A 24,537-nucleotide genomic window follows, 5' to 3' on the forward strand; every position below is an offset into this window, starting at 1 on the left:
ACTACTTTTCATCAAAACCAGGCTCTTTACCATTTGAAGGAGAGACCTATATGTGGGGTATTTTTTGCACATTATGTACCATATACTGAGAACAGTCCATTTATAAACTCTCTATGAGCAGCCTCAAAGCTTTAGAACTCTCCCAAAATACTTTTGTCTTTAAATCATTATTCATTAATATTCTTAAATTCAGTTTTACTCTATTTATCAGCTTAGTATTTGTGATATGGAGTGGTACCACAATACCTCATTGTGCAACATGATCAAATGAAGTGTTCCACTGAAAGATGTTTATCCTGCTAGGCACCAGGTTTTCCTTAACTATTTTTTTATCTTAATCTTTTAAAAATATTTCCTTAAGTCACTGTCTTAATGAAGAAAGTATACAAATAAGATTTAATCTTGTGGAATCATAAAATGTTATAATTAGACTGTAGCAGTCACTTACTTAGATCAACCCTCATTTTACAGATGAAGAGGCTGAGTTCCGGAGAAGATATAAATGACTTTTCCTTGTTCACATCTTGACTTAGTGGCAGATCCAGGACTAGAACCCACTTCTCCCAGCTCCTAGTAGTGCACACTTTCCAGGGTATGATGGCTCACATTTCAGTGTGCATATTGTTGTTCTGTGCTGTCACACAGAAGGAAACAGAGCAGTAGTATATGACATTGGGTGCTCAGGATGACCTTGGAAGCATTGAGAAATGGCAAAGTATGTCAGTTTCATGAGACTTGGCCTTCTCTGTTAGGCAGTTTTTATCTTTAGTGTCTGAAAGTATTATCTGGAGAAAAACTTAGGAACTGCTAAAGTTTATAGAACTGTTTGAAGCTACAATGAAAGGCTCAAATATTCTGCTTTTCTAATTATCTTTTGTTTTGTGCTTCCAACAGTCAGTTCTGCTAGCTGTCTGTTAATACCAGCCGGTCTTATAGTCTCATACAAACTGCTTTTTTTATCTGTTGTCCACTATGATGTAGGGCAGACAAAACTGGATCAGTGCTGTATCAGCCTCTTACTAGTTAGTGACTTTAGGCAAGTTGATTAACCTCTTGAGTCTGAGTTTTACTCTCTTAAAGTTGGAGATATTAGTTTTACTTGGTAGGATTTTTATTAAGATTAGGTTTTTGTTAAACCATGGCAACTAGAACTACTCTCAGAATTCCAAATACAAATGTTCTTTTCTGTTTTATTTCCAATAATTTTGCCATTTCAGTCAACATTTAAATGATAACTGTAGCTACAGAAGCATACTATACATAGAACTTTAGGAAACGTCCCTCTAATAAGTTGTAACCAAGCAATTGGAGCTATACCTCTTCACAGCATCAGTTTATGTGAAAATGTCAAGTGAGAAGAAGAGTGGTACCCAAAGATGTAAGTGTCTCTTGTAGGCAGAGTGTGCCGGCTGACGTACGGGCTCCCAGTCAGTAGCTGTACTTGATGAGGTCACTACAGGCAGGGCCTTGCTCTGAACCATGCAGGCTAAGGAGCAAATCTGCTGTCTGTCTACATCTACTGTAGGGTGACAGCTGCCACGTGAACTGGTCTCAGTGCAGGGCCTTCTACCTGGGGACACTTGGCAAGCACTACCATTTATCTCTCTGAGTCCTTTTTGTTTTGTTGACCAGCCTATAGCCCTGTCCATCAAAATAACACTTTCTTTGGGTAGATTCACACATACACTCAGATATACTCTAGATTGCTGGCTTTAGAACCATTAAGATTCTTCCACTACTCTGCCTCTTTTTGCTTTGATTTATTATGTGATAATTCTAAAGTTCAACTCTCAGAGACTAATCTTTGTTTCTAGGGGACATTGACTACAGTTTCCATAAGCTCACAAAACTTTGGTCTTTCACAGGTTGAAAACTATTTGCCTATTTCTCCTATCATAATCTCTGAAGTTTATCCTCATGTGTTTAAGAGTTCAGTGTTTCAAAAAAAACTTACCACAAATTGCAAATATGGAGATATATTGTATATTCCCTCTTTTTAGGTATTCTTTAAAAATGTTAAGTCTAATCTCAAAAGGACTATATTATTTACAGTTAGCATCATAAAACTTTTAGCATATAAAGGGACAGGAGAGAGGGAACTTCCTCATTTGAGGGATGAGAAAAGTGAGGCAACTATACCAAGATTTATTTATTACAATCTTTAGTTTCAGATTCTAAGCCCTCTCATCAAGTCAATCCCAACTAATACAAATACCTTATACAATTTAAATACATGAATAAATTAAATAGTCTCCAAAGATGATAACAGACTTTGATGTGTCTCTGATCATTCTTTAGAATCTTGAAAAACCTCAGCCTGTGTTAGAAGAGCCTACCCAAAAGCCTGTTTGGCTTACTTAATCTTCTTTCACATGCCCTGTCACTTCACATTTTTCTCCTTCTCTAACTGTTGCTTTCACAGATGCTTCATGATCTGTGTCACTTCAGAAACAGAGCAAAAATAGGTCCAATACAAAATAAATACATTCTGATGCTTAAAAGAATTTCTTAATTTCGAAGTAATATAAAGGGCAGAGTAGGATGCTTCATTTGCCTTTTATTTCTCCTCAGTCTGCAAACAAGAGTCCTTTTTTTCTCTACCATGGACATTAACCAGCTTGGTATGTCTCTTATATTTTAGACTAGTTAGTCATTATGTCACTGGAATATAGACATTACGACGTCACTGGTAAAACAGGAATATGGCAATCACAGTGTTCACTGACAGGCATAAATCACATTATCTACAAAAGCCTTAATAAGATATGGAGCATGGCCCAGTGTTTGCTTCTTGTACATTAGTGCTCACATGTGCCTGCCTCAGAGATCTACATTAAGAGCAAATGAAGGTACGTGGGTGGTTCAGTGGTAGAATGCTCGCCTTCCATGTGGGAGAGCCTGGTTTGATTCCCAGACCACACCCCCCTCCCCTCCCAAAAAGAGTAAATGTACATTTTCTGCTACAGGGTTTTTTGTACTTGGTAGTAAGTGGCAAAAGATGCCACTTATACAAGTTTGTTTACTGTATGTCTTAGAAAGAACCCCAGTGATATCCTAGGGAATATTTTGCTCTTCAAAAGTGTTATTTCTGTAGCCCCCAGAGGGATAGAAGAGAAGAAAAGTAGGATGGAGCCAGCCTATGCACTGTTTGTTTCTGGCAGCCTTTTATTTCCTCTTCTGCTGCCTGAATCTGCTCTCTTACTTCCCGCCTTTGCCCCTGAGAGCACCCTGTCTTCCTCGGCCCTCTAGCTCTCCCAATCCCCTCCCCCACCTCCTCCAGCCTCATATATGGCATGCTGTGCTCCTTAATTCGATTATATAATTTAGAACTTAGTTCCCACTTCTTTTTTATGCTGCTTCCCATGAAAACTCCCATCTTCTTAGTGTTCAATAAATACTAGCAACATGGTTTGATTAAATTATAGGATTCATGGACTCTTGGTTGTTTTATATATGTACTATGTATGACTTTGTAATTACTGCTTTAGAAAAGTTTACAGGAATGCTTTGGGTTCAGATCTTTTTAACATGTCTTCTGCAAAGTTTGAGGATTAGGAGGTGTGAGGCTGGACTGGGCTGGTGTGGATTGATTTTATTTGCTTTACATATTGGGCTTCCAGGTAAGATTTAATATATCAGAAAGGTTTTTAACTAAATAATTTGATGACTACTGGCAGGTTATCTCCAAGATCCCTTCTAGTGCCAATGTTGTGAGGTTTTATAGTTGTGTTGCTTTCAGCATGATTTAACCCAGCTTTTCTTTCTGTTTTGAAAATGTACCAAAAGGGTCACTGCTTACTTAGAAATTCCTTTTCTTAAAATGCTTTTAAGTTACTTTCTCAGCATCTTTGGCATTACAGAAATGAGTAAAAGATAAGCATGGCTTAAATGCTGTGCTTAATTTGAAAGTCCACAGTCATCTGACCTGCATTTGAAACTTGGCTCTACCAATTCTTAGTAATGTAAGTAACTTTAGGAAAGTTACCCAGTGCCTCCTAAATTTCCTCAACTGATTAAGGTTGCCTGTGAGATTTGAACATGGTCACGTATGCAAAGTACTTAAATTTAATACTCTACATAGAAAATAGTAAATATTAGGTGGTGATATTATTAGTACTGGCATTATTATTAGTATGTCCTGGGTTGAATCTAGGGGTGTTTTTAGTATTTAACATTCATCCATAAATGTTCAAAAAAAGTTTAACAATAGTTAAACTATGGACAACCATGTATTTTCCTTCAAAGATTTTAAGTGTCCTGTTTCACCTAAATGGTTCTATTATTATATTTTGCAGTAGGATTAAGATTATTTTATTCTGCACCTAATTGCCAGTTTAATAGCTTTCTATTTCAGCAAAATTCCTTTGTACTTTTAATTCTGTTATTAAAAGACCTTAGGTATTTAAGCCTTAGTATGTTAAAGTTGCAGTGACGTACTAAAAGCATTACAAAGTTTGTTAGAATAGACAAAAGTGCTGGTAAAATTTGTAAGTGTTCTTTTTGCCATGATTTTGGGTACTGAAAATACACATCAAAAAGAAAAAGATTTCAGATTTTATGACTATCTACCTAGAAATCCCCCCCCCAAAGAAAGAAACCATAAAACTAATGCAGGATTTCAGTAATGTAGCAGGATTCATTATTACTATAACAGGAATTACATGCGGTACCCAGTGGCTTAAACTAATTAGGGATTTGTTCCTATTTAAAAGAAGTGATCAGGGACTGAATCTTTTCTACTATATCACCCTAATTGTTGCTTCCATCTTCAATATCATAAGATGCAGCTGGAACTCTAGCCATCAATATCTTAGTTTTAAGCCAAAATGATATGAGCAAGGAGCAAAAGAGCCCTCCTCCCAGCTAAGACAGTTTTCCTAGAAGCTCCATTAATGACTTTTATACCCCTAGTTGCAAAGGAGGTTGGGAAATACAATCTTCTAACTGGGCACTTAACAAAGGCAGGCAGATTGGATAAGCAACTAGCAATATATGCTTCAATCACTAGGTAAAGAGAAACACTAATTACCATCCCTGTGGAAGGAGTCACTGCACTGTGAGTAGCAAAGAGCATAACAAGGCTTGACACCCTGAAGAACGGTCCCACTCCATGGTTTGCAGGTGTCAGGGTCACCAACAAAAGCACAGTTCACACAGGGATTGGGTGAACATTTACTCAGAGACAGAGCAAGGTCAGCTTCAACAGTGGGCAGTGGTCTCCTCCGGCCTGTGCAGGGAGATGGTCTGTGCATGTCTTTTCTCTGATGTCATAGTTGATGGATTCTGCTCCCTGCTGGCTGGGGGTGGACCAAGTGCCATAAAATCTACATACTTTAGAAAAGTCATTTCCAGTGCATGTTTACATATGCTCAAGGCAGAGGGTGAAGGAGTTGTCAACCAGCCACTGTCTGCTAGGGAATGAGAGCCACCTCAGAACAGTCCTGAGAAAGCAATCAGTTCACATTTATCATCCCATCCCAGGAGCGAGACTAGGCTAATACATCTAGTCTTGAGTACAAGGAGTATTTGTGGGTTATAGGGAAAGGTGGCAGGCCGCACTTGGTCTGTCCCCTACCACAGTCACCTTTCCCTCAAACCAGCAAAAAATGTCAAAAATATGATAGAAAACAAAATCTCATTCACAATAGTAATGAGAGAGTAATAATAAACATAAAAAAAAAAAAAAGCCCAGGAAGCTATGTGAAACATTGCTGAAAGACAAACTTAGGACTGACAAAATAGATTTAACTTGATTCTACAAGAAAATTAATAGCAGGATGCCTGTTCTGTACAAATTATTCTCTAAATTTAAATTTAATCTCATTTAAATTTTCAACATGATATATATGGACTAGATAAAAACAGTCCTAAAGTGGTTCTGAAATTTTCCATATACCACGGAACTACCACAGTTGGCTGGAAATAGGGAAGATAGATGAATGGAACAGAAAAGAGCCCAGAAATAGATCTGTGTTTATATGGAAATTTATCAAATAAAAGGTATCTCAAATCAGTAGACAGAATGGATTGTTTCTACCTGTATCTAGTACAGCTGCTAGTAACCTCAGCTTTCTGTTCACAAAATTAAGTAAAATTCTGTTCCCTAGGAGCTCTAGCCCAATTCAAGTAGTCAGAAGCCACAGATAAGTTGCAGATTGGACTGTGCAGATATAAAACAGTTTCACCTACATATTGTACAAAGTTGGATACTGCTGCTGTAAATGTTGAGGAGACACCTGGATATCTGCTTAAGAAAAAAGTTAGATCCCTAACTCTTGGCTTTGGTATTTTTTTTTAACTCCCCAGATAATTTTCATTTGCAAACCACCAATTATTTAGTTCACAAATATTTATCTAAAATATTTCTCATATTTTTCCAGTTATATTCTTGGGCTTTGTCACTTTTATTTTTATGGTTACACCATTCAACTATTTAATGACAGTATTGATAATACCAGGTTAGACTACTTCTGTTTCTTTCCAAGGAAATATATTAGAGTATACTTTCAGCTGTGTTTTTTTGCGGTAAAGTTTGAGGCTATTTTCCTCCAAGGCTGTGCATGTATCTTCCCATGGGGTTGTGAGTTACCTGAGGCATAAAAGGACATCTGAGAGTAGTGTCTTAGAAGATAACATTGTAAGTCCCAGCAGTGGCATTTAATCTTTTTTCCTTATTTATTGACATCTATACCAGAGAAAAAAATACTTCAGTTTTCAACATGAGTTGGTAACTTCCATAAAGTCTTTATAAATCTGGGGACTTTTCCAACTCAAGTCATTTTTGGAAATACTTGATATAGATTTAACTTCTGAACATATTCTGTGTTTAATACAGATGTGAGTTACACAAATGTTATATCAATATACAATGCTTTTGATGCCCTTCTAAGTGAAAAGCTTTTCACAAGGATTCAGATAATTTTTGGTACTTCTACCATAGGATGAATACTTCTGAGAGGATTGTACTTTGCCGTGATTAATCTGGTTAAATCCTTCATTCATGGAGCAGCAGTGTTCTTAATCTTAGAAGCATGACTTCTTCAGACACCAAAACCATGTGCAGTAAGAAAAAGGATTTGTATGACCCCCAACTTACTGCCACTCAGAAAATGTCCAATAACCACATGTCTTTCTAGCTTTAAAAATTGATCCTTCTTAAGTTATTGGGTCCCCTGTGTGTCTAGGGAGTGATCCCAACTAACCAACTTCATTCCAACAGACCACCCCACCTCCAACAATTTCAGAGAGCCTCCCAGCCCTCAAATCCACGTGATTTTAATTAATTTAAATGTATAAATATATGTATTTGCCATGCATCACTGTGGTAGTGATCACAGCTTCCGAAAGGTTCAAGACATCGCACTAGGCTATAAGAATATCTTGTGTAAATCATTAAAACTATAGCCTAAGGGGCATGTGAATTTCTTAACTTAAAAAAATAAAATCATGTGAGCAGAAGGCTAGTTCACCATAAACAACAGTGATAAAAGTGAATGCCTGAGACTGCTTTGGATTTGGTGGACCATAAGACCTATGATTTATCTGAAATAGTTTATTGGAAATCATCGCATGCTTACATGTGAAACCACGAAGTACAGCATTTACTGGTTTTTGGTTTTAATTACCACAGTATTAGTGAAATCTAAGCAGAAAAAAATCAGTCTTACTCTTTAAGGAATATTTAAATAATCACAATATTTAATTGGGTCTAGCTGTTCTAAAGGAGTGCATTGTAATCTTTTCTGAAGATGGGAGTTTTTCTAGGACACTCTAGGAGCCTCTGGGAATACCATGGGTACTTGAGGCAGCCCCGGAAAACTGTTCTCCTTATCACATCCAGGAATCAATATTTCACTCTCAAAAATAGAGTCACTCTAATGGAAGCACCAGTGACTTGAAATAAGGCCTGAGAGTGTGGTATCGGTTGCATCATCCAAGAGATTGACTTTGATGGAAGACTAGCATAGGTAGTAGATGCTTATTGCTGGTATCTAAGTGGAGAGGCCAGCAGGGTTCTCCCAAGTGCCAAATGCTTGGTTGGCATTTCCATCTTGTTAAAGTCCGCCTTGTTCCAGAGTCCTGCCAGAACTCCTCATGTATCACTGGTATCTTCCCCTTGCAACAAGATCCAGTAGGAAAGAATTAAGGAAGTACCGTGGACTCTGTTTATTTCTAGAGGCTGGGATACTGCTCCCTATCCTTTAGGAATTTCAGACAAATGGTTACTCAGGAAACGGTACTGGATAACTATTTATCGTTCTAAACTGCTAAGTGCTTTCTAACAGTTAATCTATTATTCTCTAGGGACATTCCAGCTATATCACACACCTCGACTGGTCCCCAGACAACAACTATATAATGTCTAACTCAGGAGACTATGAGATATTGTACTGTAAGTATGAATGATGACTTATGGGCTCAAATGTGTCAGGGGTGCTAATGTACAAGCTGCGTGGAATTTTAATTGTGCAGAGACTGCATGCTGACCTCCCTAACCTTACAAAGCACATTTACTGAGCTAAGAAATGAGAATCTCAAATGTGGTTCACTTCTCCAAGAAAGTAATGAATTCAATGATGTAGAAGTGAAGGCACATGTAGTAATAAATTACTCAGTGAGATTGATGCTGCTCTGAATAGTTTTGTATTTAACGTTTCTTGGAGGCAGGGAGAAATATAATAGATGGGCACTTATGTTTAGAGAAAAAAGAACATCTTCAGTGGGAAGCAATTTGTAGTTCTATAAAAATTGTTATAGAAATCTGTAAACACTTTCTTTTCCTTTTTAAATGTGTCTTGATGTTTTTCAGTGTATGGATTATAAATACAAGTAAACGTGACTAGTTTGAATCAAGATGCACTTTCAAATACATTTGTACACAAGCACTATGATTATACTTCCTGTTTCTAAATTTAAAGGGGACATTTCACATGGCTGCAAACTAATCAGGAATCGATCGGGTTGTAAGGACATCGATTGGACGACATATACCTGTGTACTAGGTTTTCACGTCTTTGGTAAGGATAAGACACTGAATGTGATGAAACTATTTGTGGGATTTTTATATATACTATTCACTTGCTTAAATCTGTAACAAAAAATATTCAACATGTGTTATTTAGTGTTATCACTGTATGCCAGATTCAGAGAAATCAAATGCGTTAGGATTGAATCTATAGAATTCAGCAGACTTTGGTCCCTAGTAAATATGAAAGACAAAGAAAAGAAAAAGAATATATATATATATAATAGTGCAGATTGCTACTGCTGAGCCTTCCCAGTTTTTCTCCAAGTGAAAATTAAAGCTTTTAAATTTATAAAGGCATTTTTAAAATAAGTTTTAAGATGAAATTCACATTCCATATAATTCACCTATTTAAAGTATACAATTCAGTGGCTTTGATTAGTCACAGAGTTGTGCACCCATCATCACTGTCTACTTTTAGAACATTTTCATCACCCCAAAAAGAAATATTGCAGCCATTAAAATTCACACACACACACCTCTGCCTCATAATAAACTACTTTCTCTATGGATTTGCCTATTCTGAATACTTCATATAAATGGAATCATACATGTGGGCCTTTGTTACTTTCTTCTTTCACTTAGTATAATTATTTCAAGGTTCATCCACTTGATAGCATGAATCAGTACTTCATCCTTTTTTTTTTTCTGTTGGAGAAATTGTAGGTTTACAGAAAAAAAAAACATTCAGAGAATACAGAGTTCCCATGTATTCCCCCTCAAACAGTTTCCTCGTTCTTAACATTAGGGTGATTGATGCCTTTGTTACAACTGATGAAACAGTATTATTATAATTATACTGGTAACTACGGTCAATAGTTTACAGTAGAGTCCACTGTTTGTGTTGCACAGTCCTATGGTTTTTAAAAATTTTAGTCTCGTAATATATACACCCCAAAATTTCCCTTTTGAACCACATTCAAATATATAATTCAGTGGAGTTAATTGCATTCACAATGCTATGCTATGTACACTAACATCCATTACCAAACTTTTCCACCACCCCAAACAGAAATTGTACTAATAAAGCATTAACTTCCCATTTCCTACCTCTACCTCAGCCCCTGTTACGTGTATTTATTTTAGTTTCTGACTCGGAATATGCTTATTCTAATTATTTCATATCCGTGGAATCAGACAATATTTGTCCTATTGTGCCTGGCTTGTAACATGATGTCGTCAAGTTTCATCCATGTTGTCCCATGTATCTGAATTTCATGGCTGAATATTTCATTGTATGTATATACCACATTTTGTTTAGCCATTCGGTTGATGGATACTTGGGTTGCTTCCACCTTTGGTAGTTGTAACATGGCTGTGAACATTAGTATGCAAATAGCTGCTCAAAGCCGTACTTTCAGTTCTTTTGAAGTAGGAAGTAGGATTACTGGGTCATATAGTTAATTCTATATGTACTTCCTGAACAACGGCCAAATTTTCCACAGCGGCTGTACCATTTTACATTCCCTCCAAAACTTATCTTCTTTTTTTTTTTTTAATAGTAGCTATTCGTGTGGTTTTGATTTGCATTCCCCTAATGGCTGACAGTGAGCATCTTTTCATGTGCCTGCTGACCATTTGTTTATCTTCTTTGGCTAAATGTCTATTCTTTTTTGTCATTGAGTTGTAGGATTTCTTTATATATTCTGGAAATTAAGCCCTTATTGAATATGTGGTTTCCACATATTTTTCTCCCATTCTGAAGGTTGACTTTTTACTTTGAAGTCCCATTTATCTGTTTTTTTCTTTTGTTGCTCATGCTTTTGACATAGTCAAACCATTGCCTAATACAGGATTCTTATATTTAGGTCTTTGATCATTTCATTCCCTTTTATGGCTGAGTAATCTTCCATTTTGTGTATACATTTTGTTTATCCATTTTCAGTTGATGGACATTTGGGGTATTTCCACTTTTCAGATGCTGCTGTGAACATTCGTGTGCAAGTTTGTATGTGGAAATGTTTTCATTTTTCTTGAGTATATACCTAGGAGTGGAATTGCCAGGTCATATCATAACAATGTTTAACCTTTTGAGGAACCTCCAAACTGTTTCCAAAGTTTCTACACATTACTATCCCACCAGCAATGTGTGAGGATTCTAGTTTCTCCTCATCCTCACCAACACTTAACTATCTTCTTGATTCTAGCCATTCTCTGGGTATGAAGTGGTATTTCATTGCATTTTCCAAATGATAATGATGTTGACCACCTTTTCATATGACTATTTGTCATCTGTAAATATGCTTTGGAGAAATACCTATTCAGGTCCTTCTGCCCATTTTGAAATTGGGTTATTTGCCTTTATTATTGAATTGGAAGAATTCTTTATGGTAATGGATATTGATGTCTTTTCACTTTTCTTGGGAGTGTCTTTTGAAGCACAGATGCTGTTCACTTTGATATAGTCCAGTTTACCTATTTTTCATCTACTTTTTCATTCATCTCTTGTGCTTTTTTGGTGTTGTATCTAAGAAACTAAAGGTCACAAAGATTTGCACTTATGTTTCCTAAGAATTATTAGTTTTAGCTCTCACATTTAGCCTTCTCATTTTGAGATAATTTTTGCATATGGTATAAAGTAGAAATCCAACTTCATTCACATGTGGATGGATCTCCAGCTGTCCCAGCACCATTTGTCAAAGTATAGTCATGGTTTTTATATGCCAGGTAAAATTCTGTTTTTGAAAATTATGCTGATAACATATATATGTTTTCCACCATTTTACATTCCCATCAACAGTACATGAGTGTTTGACTTTCTCCCCATCCTTGTCAACATTTGTTTTCTGTGTTTTTGTTTTTATAGCTATATTAGTGGGTATGAAGTGGTACCTGATTGTGGTTTTGATTTACATTTCCCTAATGACTAATGATGTTAAGCATCTTTTCTTGTGCTTATGGGTCATTTGTATATCTTTCTGGAGAAATGTCTATTCAAGGCATTTGCCCATTTTTTAATTGGGTTATCTTTATGGTTGTCTAGGCATTTTTTTTTTTCGGGTGCATGGTCCGGGAATCAAACCCAGGACTCTCACACTCTCACATGGAAGGCGGGCATTCTAACCACTGAACTACCCATACACCCTGTCTAGGCATTTTTAATAAATACTATTTAAAGATAAAATTTGGGCATCATTCCTAATCTGATGTTTTTTACATTTTTAGAATCTAAGTTTACCTTTCCCAATCTTTAGGCATCCCTCAGAAAAGGTCAAACAATAAATATAAAAGTTAAAATAATTAAGCCTTGTTAGCCAAGAATTAAAAATGCAAGTTATTCTTGGCAATTACTGGATATGGATGTACCTTTAACAATATCCAAAATATTAATGTTTTTCCTTTAATAGTATCTCTGTGCCTTGTGAAAATTGGTTTTTTTTCCCCTCCAGTGAGGGCCTGATTATAGATCTGAATATTTCTTTATGCTGTTAGTATTAGAAAAACAGCCACTATAGTGACTATTCTAAATACATATGCTATTAGATAGGGAGAAGCCTGGCTGGCCAGAAAGAAACTTAAAATAATTCTTTCTAGTCTATAAATAGATAATTTCATTCTTCTATAGTGAAACTCAAGGAATGGACAAATAGCTGGTAATTTATCTGGCTATTTTAATAAGATATTTACTTATTAATAAATGTAAGTTAAGAAAATGTTTTAACTTGTCCTAGCAAATTTACAAAAAACACAGTTGTTCTATAGAGTAGCGTTCATCCTCAGCAGGCCAACACTTCACCCTTAAGTGTTCTGTAATTTAATCTAGCCTGTATAGAGGTTTGTGTTTCTGTCAAACATGATTGATCTACAGTGCCTCATGATTGATAGTAACTAAATACGGTATGTCTTATCTTTGAACATAAAAATATTTCCAGGAAAATTCCATAGGGTAGCATGCTAGATTAGTTGATGGCCTGTGCATTTCCTTAAGAAAGAATATCTATGAGGTTCTTTTTTGAAGTGCCTGAAAGGAGGCAGTGAAAAGGTTTTTAAACTTTACATACTTAACCAGAGTACGTTTTGATAACTTAGTGCTTTAGCTTTGTTTTGCACCTTGCCTTAACAAGTAATGGATAATTTCCCTCCAACTAGAAAATGTAAAAAGGAACATTTTTTACATGAGGTATGCCAAGCGGAAACTAAAATACTTTATTAGCACCACCTACTGGTTACTATTAAGTATTCTATGTCTGTAAGTTTTCCATCTTAAGCTTATTTTGGCTTAATTAGTAGTTTAATTTTAGATAAAATGTCATCATTTGAATGAATAACTGTGCTGATCTGCCAAGAAATTTCTGAAAGAAATGTTAAACAGCTAAGAGTTTGTACACAGAAGACAGCTAATCACATTCTAAAATCAAATAAATATATGTAACATGGCACATATATTTTTCAGGCTAACTTTTCTACAACCTTCTCTTTGCATATTAAAGGGGTCTGGCCAGAAGGATCCGATGGGACAGATATCAATGCTCTGGTGCGCTCCCACAACAGAAAGGTGATAGCTGTCGCTGATGACTTTTGCAAAGTTCATCTGTTTCAGTATCCATGCTCTAAACCAAAGGTAAACTGAATTTAATGGAAACTAGAGTTATAAGGGCCTTTTGTGTGGAGGTAAATTTTTTATCAATGGCAAGAAAATATTTATAGAGTTGCTGATTATTTACTCTCCGTAATATTGTGATGCACAGAGGGGAAATAGGGCCATCTGTGAACATCCAGACAGGTGACTGCTTGTCTTCTCTTTCCTTCCTCATTAAGACAAAGGAAAGGACAGCTATAGAAGTAGCAGCTGATGATGTTTTACCCTTTTGATTTTGGGGCAATTTTAAATTTCTTGTAAACATTTTTTAAATATTATTCATTACACACACAATGAACATTGTAAAATGAATGGGATTGTTTTGTAAACCACGTCTGTATCTTGCTAACCGAGAAATAGCTGTCCCAACAGAATAGTTACTAAGCTCTGCCAAGTTTATTAACCAGACTTTCAGAAGAGACTCTTAACTTTATTTAAATATATAGTCTGAAATGGTACATGTTCAATTATTTTGTTTTGTTATTAAAAGAAAATTACTGCTAGCTTTTCCTCAGATTTGATTACTTCAGGACTTTAATTTGAATTACCTGTCTCACAAGTGAATTACTTCCCTTAACTAGTCACCTCTGTTGTTGTAATAAGCAGGCATACAAAGGATAAGCTTAATTTTCATTATCTGATTTATTTCATATAGGCTCCCAGTCATAAGTTCAGTGCTCACAGCAGCCACGTCACCAATGTCAGTTTTACCCACAATGACAGTCATCTGATTTCAACTGGTGGAAAAGACATGAGCATCATTCAGTGGAAACTTGTTGAAAAATTACCTTTGCCTCAGAATGAGGTTGCAGCAGATACTACCCTAACCAAAGCCCCCATCTCTTCCATTGAAAGTGTCTTGCAATCTAATACTCCCACACCGCCTCCTTCTCAGCCCTTAAATGAGACAGCTGAAGAAGAAAGTAGAGTAAGCAGTTCTCCCACACTTCGTGAGAATAGCCTGGAGCAGACTGTGGAGCCCAGTGAGGAGCCCAGTGAGGAGCAGAGTGATGGGGGCAGTGAAGACCTTGGTGAGCCTATTTATGAAGAGCCTGCCGACGAGACAGCTGAGGAACAGGGCGAAGCCATTTTGACTGAGGACCAGCAAGCACCATTCACCCCTATCCTCATACCGTGACCGCAGCGAGAATCTCTCAACTCCTTCAACTGCATGCGTGCTATTTTTGTGTTAAAGTTCAGATAAGAGGATGGGAAGTGATGGAGGGTCACCACTGATGGAGATTTGGGTTTCCATGTAGTTTGTTTTCTTCAATAATCTTATTTTTCAGTCCCTCAAATACAGCCAACAGCAAACCTAAAAGTTCAGTTTGGTATGCATTGAAAATTAACCAAACTTAATAGTAGGGAAAGACTGAAAAAAAAACCAGCAGTTATACTGATTTTAAATTACCCTCATTATCTGAACATGTTTTCTTCAGGAACAACCAGACATATCAGAAACACTGTTACGCATCTGCTGGTTCAGGCTGTGCTTTTGTGGTTTTTTTTTTTTTTTTTTGCCTGTTTTGCCTGATGCAGAAAAGAAACTAGAAAAAAATGTGCTTATTGAGATATCCTCCTACTCCAAATGTCTAATGGAAATCTTTTAATTAAGAAAAACTTCAGTAATGCCATGTGCAATGATGTTGCCTTGAATACTAATGCTGTCTTCTTACAGTACCGGTAACTGTCCCGACGTGCTTGTTAGTCTACTATGTAGGTGCTGCCTTTTCTAAAAAGTCATAATGAGGAACAGTCCCTTAATTTCTTGCGTGCAAATCTGTTTAATCCTAGAACTAAGAAAGTATTGTTTGTTAAAGAGCTTTTAATGTATATTAAGCCATTGATAATTGGAAATAATGGATTCCCCCAAGGATCCTTTACTGGCTTAAGCATTTTTTAATGTCTGGCATTCAAGTGAATGGAAAGGAAAGAGACCACATGCCTATAAAACTAAACTGTAATAATAACCTGCCTAATTTAGCTTAGCCTTCATTATAATCCGTTCCCTCAATAACAGAAGAAATATAAATACAGTAAGCTTAAGTGATTGAATTGGTGCTTGAAATTCATTGGTTTGGTTATAATTTTTATACAGTTTATATGGAGGGATAAGATATTCATCAAATTGCAATTCTTTTTTTACAGAAGTGTGAATAACAGTGACAGTAATTTTTTATAAATTGCATACTTTTAACAGACTTGATGTATATGGTATTTTTTCTCTGGTAGAGTTGCTGTAAGCTTTGCCGTTCTAGTGGGGCTACCCTCTGCTCTTTGGGGCAATGCATGTATTATTATGCATTGGGAAGTTGCTTTTTTAAGTTGTATCAGACAGCTGTATTTTTCTTAAGTACATATTTCCTATTTTCAAAGTAATTACTGGCAAGTATGCATTTCTTAAATATTTGTTTATACTTTGATTATAAAAAGACTTTTTGTTTTGATTTCTTTTTTAACATGCTGCCTTGTTTTGATTTTGGGGGGGGTCAGCTCATGTTTAGAAACTTTGGATGTGTTCAGAAGTCTTAAGTGTGCAAGCATTTTACGTGATTGTGCCATTCCAAAGTGCATCAGAACTGTCATTCCCTTCTAGTATCTTCTCAGGAGTAATGCAAATCAGGTATTTCATCATCATTTGGTAATATAAAAGCTCCAGTGAACTGCCAAGGACACTTACAAAGTTTATATTCACACGCTGTGTGTCAGGGTGCAGGTGTGTGTGACGGTGTGCGTGTCACAACGGACTCTGTGTCTATGTGTATACATATGTCTGTGTATATCTCTTTCCTTTTGTTTACAACTATTAAAAAAAAAAAAACCACCTCAAACTAGTTCTTTTGGGTATAGATTCCAAGCAACCCATGTTTTTTTAGTTTGCTCTGTACATAAGTTTCCAGAGAGCACCAGTATCAGGTATCTGTATTTGCCTTTTAGCAACGATGATTTAAACCATCAGGTCAGCATGTGCTGTTAATTGCAAGAAAAATACCATAGGATGAAAAAGTAGGTCTAGGAGAAGGAAAACATTTTTATAAGTACCTGAGGGATACAGGTCTCCATGATAAGCAAGTTTATTTGGGGGGCATCAGTCACCTTGGGGGTTGCCATGAGACGCTCACAATACTCATGGGTGGTAGTTTCAAAAGACACTACTAATTCATAGAAAGCATCCCAGCTATCTGTTGCTGGCAACTACTGTTTAATGGTCAATTAAATCTGTGATTAATGGTTGGACATGAGTGGGGTTATGAGATTGTTAGATGTTTTTAGAAAAACTTGTGAATGAAAATGAATCCAAGCGTTTCATGTGAAGATGTTGAGCCATTTCTATCATATGCATTCCTGTCTCATGGCAGAAAATTTTAAAATTACAAAAATAAAATAATCAAAATGTTTGTCTCTCTAAATGTGTCTTAACTCTTTCATCAGTTATACTGCTTGTTCCCATAACTATCCAATTATCAGAAAGTATGGCACTCCAGAAACACATCAGTTGATCACTGCTTGCTGCTCTGAATAAACCATAATAGACTCCAGCTCATGATGTTAGAGGAAATTACCTCTGATTTATGCTTCCATTTATTAGCTTAGTTTTAATTAATTTCATGTGCACACTTTCTCTAATGGTTAACATTTGCTAATCCAGGTGATCCTGGTTACCTGCCTACCTGGTCCCCCCTGCCTGCCACTACTTCCTTCTGTGAAGTACTTGAGTTCACTAAGCGTTGGCATTCCCTGGTTTCTCAGTCTCTCCCATGGTACAGAGCACAGGTCCTCTGTACAACACAACCAGAATTGGCTGCTACAGGTTTTTCCTTATGAGGAATTAATAGCTTGAAAATATTCCATACAGTCCCAAGTTTTAGTCATGGAAATGATGGGGTTTTCGTTACTGCCTTTGTGATCTTTGGTGACTATATGCACATCATATAGACTGCTCATCTATGCTTGTCTAACTCATGGCCATCCTAGAGTAGGGATTCCTCTTCCTAACCGAGACACGGTGGCTGGTAGGCCACTAAACAATGTGATGGCCTTGTTAACAGAACTAAGGTAATCTAGAAGAGGAGCTCCTTTGTGGGAAAATAACAGTGAATTAAATTTGGGTCACATGTAGGTGCTGGCATAAACAAGACTTCTACCTCAAAGCTGGAAATGAAGTTGTGGAGACAATAAGAACAAGATCATGATTTTAGGAACAAGAAGACAGGCCTAAGAGCAGATGAGCAGGACTTGGATGAAGAAGTGCTGTTGTCTGAGGAGCACCTATGTATGCCAGACATGCACCACACCCTGGCTCTCCTTTAGTGATGTAGGGAGCTTTACCCTGTACAAGAGAAGATTTGGTAACCAGTCCATGCTCATTTAAGTAGATAATGGCCAGGACTTCATGGGTTTTTGTTGTTGATGGTGTTTTTTGACATGTGCAGGCACCAGGAATCAAACCCGGGTCTGGTGAGAACTCTCCCTGCTGAGCCACCGTGGCCCGCCCAGGATTTCATGTTTTATAACTTCAAAGTTTATGTTTCTTCCACTATACTTGTAGAAGACATTTATTCCTTAGAAAAAGGAAGGAAATGCAGAGGGTAGAGATTCACAGGGATTTGGGGGGAAGGATCAATCTCAGTTCAGGAGTGGTTGAGGGCATGGCCCAGCTTTCCCCAGTGTGGAAGGCAGGCCCTGCTGGCAAAGCCTTTGTCCAGGCCTGGACTGGAGCTTTCAGGAAGTATAAAAAGGTCTCCAGGTGTTTTTGCCAAAAATAGATGCAGCCCTTTGTAAAGAGGCAGCTCCTGCTCTCCTCACAGGGGCTCAGATATTGTTACTCATTTTGTGCCAACTAGTTAGCCTTTTCCAGGGAAACTTGAATTTCTACTCTACCCGCAGCAAAACAGATCCCTACAATAACCTTAAAAGCTCTGATATAAAGAAGACAAACTGCCAAGCCAAAGAGACAATGAGAAGAGCAAATAACCCCAAATGGAGAAACGAAAGTTTCATTGTCTCTCTGTAAACATCAGCCGCTTTCATTTCTGTGCCCACTGTGTTCAGAAAATCATGGCTTGCTGAACAGAATATATTTTCTGACAGAAAAACTTAAGGGCGCCACTTCCATGTCTCTAAGGATAAGAACATGAAGAAACAGGCTAAAGCAAATTAAAACAACCTAAGTGCGCAATGATTAAAATATGGCACATCTACATAATTAAATACTTCAACAATAATGACAATATAGCACTTAAATGGTTTACTTTGAAATACTCATTCAATCCTTTCAACAAGCCTACATTCTATTATCTCCATTTTATAGATGAGGAAACTTAAAAAACAGAGAAGTTAAGTAACTTCCTTGCCCAGGTAACAGTAGCACCAGGTGGTCAAGCCTTGATGTAAAGCTGGGAACTCCTGCCTCCAGAGTCCAGCGGCTAACCACTGCCCTACTGCTGTAGACTAGTTACTACAGAAGAGTAATTAATGATGACTAATAATAAGGAAAGAAATAGGTTAAACTTGTGGAAGGAAAAATGTAAAACAAGCATAAGGAAAAACCAGAGTAAGTGATTACACTGCGGAAAAGGCAGCTTTGGACTCAATGGCGTCACAACATTGAAAGGGTCACAACATTTTATCACAAATACCCACCCTCTCTTGCTGTCTCTACAAGCAGAGAGTAGCAGAGGCGCTTCTAGGCTCCTCCACTGTGTGGCACCTGCTGCCAACAACTGCCTGTTCTTCCTGCCTTCTTTGACCATAATTAGAAGCATAAGCCCTCAGTCCCTAATGTTCAATTTAAACCTATTTGTGTAGAGACACAGCTCCCTTTCAAGCTTTGGGCAATTTCTATTCCACTGAGGCTAGCATGACAGTTGGCTGAGTGCACTTTGCACTTGGTCCTCACTCCCCATCCCATTCTTCCCATGGCAAGCCTAGTGGTTCTGCCAACTCATTTTCAGCCACAGAGTTTTGATCTAGTCCTGAAAACACTCTCCTAGAGAGCCATCCACTGACAGAGGCAGAAAACTTCTGGTGCTGGTGACTAAACATTTTAGTGGGATTAAGCAAAATGGGCTATGAATCAGAGTTCAACTCCTGACAGTCTACTTTCACAAAATAGAAAACAAAGTGGGTGCCACAACAAATAGCCTAAAGGGCCTAAGAGTTTCTTCAGGAAGCCTCTTTGTTATTCACATGTGGCCTCTCTCTAAGCCCAATTCTGCAAGAAAAATCATTACACCTTCTTGACCAAAGGGGGGAAAAGTGTAATAAAATAACATAGTGCTAATTGCCATAGTTTGCTAAACCCCAACCAAAAACCACTCGTGCTGACTCTTGAGAACACCTAGGGCTCTAACTGAGACTCTATAAAGGTCTCATGCACTAGGTGTGCTTTCCTGAACAGATAATTCCCGGAGAGTTCCTGGGTCAGATAAGCCCTGGACCACCCTCTCCAAGATGATCAATTAATTACATCCCCCATCCTTCAGTGTGGACACCCCTTCTCAACATGAAAAAGAATGGACAATGGCCAAAGATCCCTATGTATTCAGAGAAGGATCTAAGAGAATGAGGAGATATAACAGAGAAAATAAGAGTAAACAAACGAATATGACTACTGTATCACTGTATTACTTCCTTCTAGCCTCTAGTGTTTTGGAGCAGCCAGAAAGAAAAATCTGAGGTGGTGGAATGGTTGCCCATGACAAACTGTGGGATCTGTTCTGTAACTACTTGTCGAAGTGTGCTTTGAAAATTATTGCTTTTTTCTTTCTTTGCTTTGTATGTTATATTTTGCAATTTAAAAAGTTAAAAAAAAGAAAAAAGAAATAGCCTAAGGGAGAAAAATTAATTTTTTTAATATTAGTAGTTATTTTTATTTTAGTGATATTGTTGTTACTGTTTTTACTATTATGGTTTATTTCTCCCTTACCCAGTTCCTGCATAGAGTTTTCTTCCTATGCCACAATTTAAGAAAGGATTTTTTTATATGCTGTATGGTGGGGGTCACATTTCAATCTTTTTCCATGTGACTAACCTATTACTGGCAGCACCATTTGTTGGATTTTTTTTTGGAGGGGGGCGGGGGGAAGTGCATGGGCTGGAAAAGGAACCTGGGTCTCCCACATGGCAGGTGAGTATCCTACCACTGAACTACCCTTGCACCCCTAATAAATTAATTTAAAAAAAAAAATTTACTTGTTGTGATGAAACTCATAACATTTTAGACATTTTAAAGTGGGCAATTCAATGGCCTTTAAGTACATTTATAATTTTGTACAATCACCACCTCTATCTAGTTCCAAACTATTTTCTACTACTCCAAAGTAAAACCCCCTACCTAGTAAGTGTTTTCTCCCCAATCCTTCTCCTCCTGAGCCCCTGGCTTTCTGACACTATTCTTGATATTTCATATAAATAGAATCATAAATATGGGCTCTTTTATGTCTCTACCATAGTTTGTTTATCCATTCATCCGCTGAAGCACAGATGAGTTATCTCCACCTTTGTCTACTGTGAATAGTGCTGCAAAGATCAAACATGTTTTCAATTCCTTGGCATATACACCTAGGGGTGGAGCTGCGAGATCATGTGGTAACTCTATGTTTAACCTTTTCAGAAACCACCAAAACCACTGTTTTCCACAGTGGGTGCACCATTTTACATTCATACAGCAAAGCACAATGGTTCTAACATCTCCACATCCTCTCAAACCCTTGTTTTCTAGTGTCTTGTTTTCTTTCTTAATAGCCATCCTAGTTGGTATGAAGTAGCATGTGATCATGGTTCTGATCTGCATTTCCCTAATGGCTAATTATAATGATTACTGTCTCACATGCTTATTGGCCATTTGTGTATTTTGGGGGAGAAATGCCTATTCAAGTACTTTGCCCATTTTTGATTAGGTTGTCTTTTTTTACTCTTAAATTGTAGGAATATAATCTGGATACTAGACCATTATCAGATAAATGATTTGCAAATTTTCTCCCATTTTGTAGGTTGTCTTTTCATTTCCTGATAATATCCTTTGATGCACAAAAAATTTTTAATTTTTATAAAGTTTATCTTTTATTTTGTCGCTTGTACTTTTAGTATCGTAGCTAAGAACTCATTGCCCATTCAACAGACACCAGGCTGGGCTGACATGGTAACCTGGTTGAAACCAGGGTAATCAGAAAATAAAATTCTCTTCCCTGGTAAACTAAGAATTCTATTTCAATTAACATAACTGTTTACTGTTCTGTCCCAAAAAACTCCAGTACTCTTCCTTCTATAGTCTTCAGGGTCTACAATTAAAATGTATTGTGCTACCACCATCTTTAAAACGGTTGGTTTTGGATCCTCTAAAATAGAGGCTCCAAAGGAAGCACCCATTCACTGAATGGCAGGCTCAGCAGGGAATCCAAAGATGTAAAAGACAATAACCCCTGCCTTCATGGAGCCTATAGTCTAGAATCCTCCAAGGATTGTGGGAAGATGGAGTAGAAAACTCCAGGCAGCAGTGCCCTACTCCAGAACAACTATTATTACACAAGCAGGAACCATCTGAATCAACTATTTTGAAACTCAGAAGTCCACTACAGCACTGTGCAGCAATCAGGGAAGATTGGGAGAAAGAGGTTGGTAAATTGAAGTAAATGCCAGTGACCTGCTCTCTCCACTGTTGGTTAGCTGATGGCTGGGGGTAAGTGGCCGTACTGAGTCAGTCACAGAGACACACAGCACACGACTCAGGAGACAGCCCTCAGGGGAGAGTGGAAGGCGTGTCTGCTTTATTGAGGAAGTGCACAGGCTTATATAGGCTGGAAGCATGCAGGGACACGTGTCAGGCTGGGATTGGTCACCATTGTTGCTAGGGTGGAAGGCAGATTTCTGGGATTGGTCACCGTTGTTGCTAGGGCGGAGGGCAGATTTAAGGTTAGCACTTTTGGCGCAAACCACCACCAATTCCGGGAAGAAAACCTGTCGCGGGTTAGGCCATTTTGTGCTGCCTTGCATCAGCCACAGCAGCCATGTTGGCAATCTTTTATGACTTCTCCATCATCCGCTTGGTGGTTACTACAGCCCATCCCCCACTCTCATGACAGGCCACAGTAGGACTGAAACTTGGCATAGCTTGCGAGTGTCAAAGAGGGGTATAAAAAGATTGCTGGGGGGCTAGGGAGTGCTGGGGCGCATAGACCAATTGCTAATCATTGCTTTTCAATAACAACTTCAGATCATGGGGGCTTGGCTCTGAGGGCAGCCATTATTCAAGCCTAACCTGGACAAAGGCAGCAGAGGAGAATAAAAGCTACACTTCTTCAGAGTTGCAGCAAATAGTTGAAGGGCTGTCTTTGCTGGGCAATTGTCAAGAAAGCCCAGTTGTGGGGAGCAATGGGGAACTGTGGAAGAAGCTTCTGACATCCTTCCTGGCCCCTCCCTCATGTCCTCCCCAGGACAGTCTGAAGTCAGCCAGCACTCCCTGGGGTCCCTGGCCTTGTACCAGCTGAGAAAGACTAAATTGGGAAACTACTCTCTGATGTGTGCCCCTACCCAGAATTTCCCTCCACACAAAAGCAGTATGAAACAACTGAGAGGGCAGCATGGGACAAAGACTTAGCTCTTAAGTCCTGCAGGAGAGTATTAAGGAGAAAGAAAAGGAGAAGGTCTGTTCCCGGGAAATAGAGGAGGCATTCAAACTCCTGTAAACAGGGGAATTCCTAAGGCAACCAGCAAGCACAAACCCAGGACAAGACACAGCCCCAGAAAAGACAGGTAAGACTCTGCACTTTGCATTCATGTTGGGCTGAACTTCCTGATGCTAAATTCCGAAGGAGACCTCCAGCCAAAGCAGTCACTTGCAAAGACAATGAAAGGTACTTTTAGCCTGGGTTTGTTTTGATTAGCTCCTAGCATTCAAGAACATCTCTGTTTTATCAATGGCTGGACCAAACATAAGGGACAACCCAGGAACTTACTCCCAAAGTAAACACTTTAAAATATTAAAATGTACAGTTTCCAACAAAAGACTTCAAGACAAAGAAACAGCATCCAAAGGAACAGCATAAAAATCCTGACACCATCAATGAAGAGGACAGGATTAACACACAGAGACTTTAGACTAATAATCCTCAATATACTCAAAGAGATAAAGGAAAACATGGAGAAAGAACTAAAGGATGTGAGGAAAACAGTAAGTGCACAATTTGGGAATCTCTCCAGAGAAATAGAGCAGAACAGCTGAAATAAAAAATTACCACCAAGAAAATAAATAAACACTACATTCAGAAAGAAAAGAGAAAGAACTCAAAATATTAGAATTAAGAAAAACAAATAAATATGGAAGTAGGCACCAAAGAAGAACTGAGGGTCAAAAAAGGTATAAGACTTTACAAAACACACAAACATCAAATGGAAGAAGAAAGCCTTACATTATCAATAGTAATATGAAATGTAAATGGATTAAATTCCCCAGTCAAAAGACAGAAATTGACAGAATGGATAAGAAAGCATGATCAAACTATATTTTGTCTATAAGAGACTCACCTTAAATTCAAAGGCATAAGTAGGTTGAAAGTGTAAAGGATGGAAGAAGACATGACATGCAAGTAGTAACCAAAAGAGAGTTTTTGTATACTATTATCAGATTAAATAGACCTTAAGTAAAAAACTTATGAGGGACAAAGACGGTTATTAAGTAGTGATAAAGGAGTCAATTCACCAAGAAGACATAAGAATTATAAATATATATGCACCAAACAGCAGAGCCCCTCAACTATATGAAGAAATTAGCGACAGATATGAAGGGACAAACAGTTCTATATTAGTAGATTTCAATATACTACTTTAAATAATAGATAAAACATCTAGAAAGAAGATCAGTAAGGAAACAGAGGACTTGAAGAGTACTCAAAACCAGCTAGACCTATCAGACATATAAAAAATGTTCCACTCA

General features: G+C 37.7%; 1 protein-coding gene across 1 annotated transcript in view; it reads left to right on the forward strand.

The window, feature by feature from the left end:
• The window catches only part of EML4 (EMAP like 4), a 209,929-nt gene extending 194,124 nt beyond the window's left edge, over positions 1–15,805 (forward strand). Inside the window, exons 20-23 of the mRNA XM_077134081.1 lie at positions 8,305–8,392; positions 8,919–9,017; positions 13,456–13,586; positions 14,260–15,805. Coding sequence (XP_076990196.1) covers positions 8,305–8,392; positions 8,919–9,017; positions 13,456–13,586; positions 14,260–14,742 — 801 coding nt within the window. The 3' untranslated portion in view covers positions 14,743–15,805. The remainder of the gene's footprint in view (positions 1–8,304; positions 8,393–8,918; positions 9,018–13,455; positions 13,587–14,259) is intronic.
• The last annotated feature ends 8,732 nt before the right edge of the window (positions 15,806–24,537 follow it).

Source organism: Tamandua tetradactyla, chromosome 17, assembly GCF_023851605.1.
Source record: "Tamandua tetradactyla isolate mTamTet1 chromosome 17, mTamTet1.pri, whole genome shotgun sequence".
NCBI lineage: Eukaryota > Metazoa > Chordata > Mammalia > Pilosa > Myrmecophagidae > Tamandua > Tamandua tetradactyla.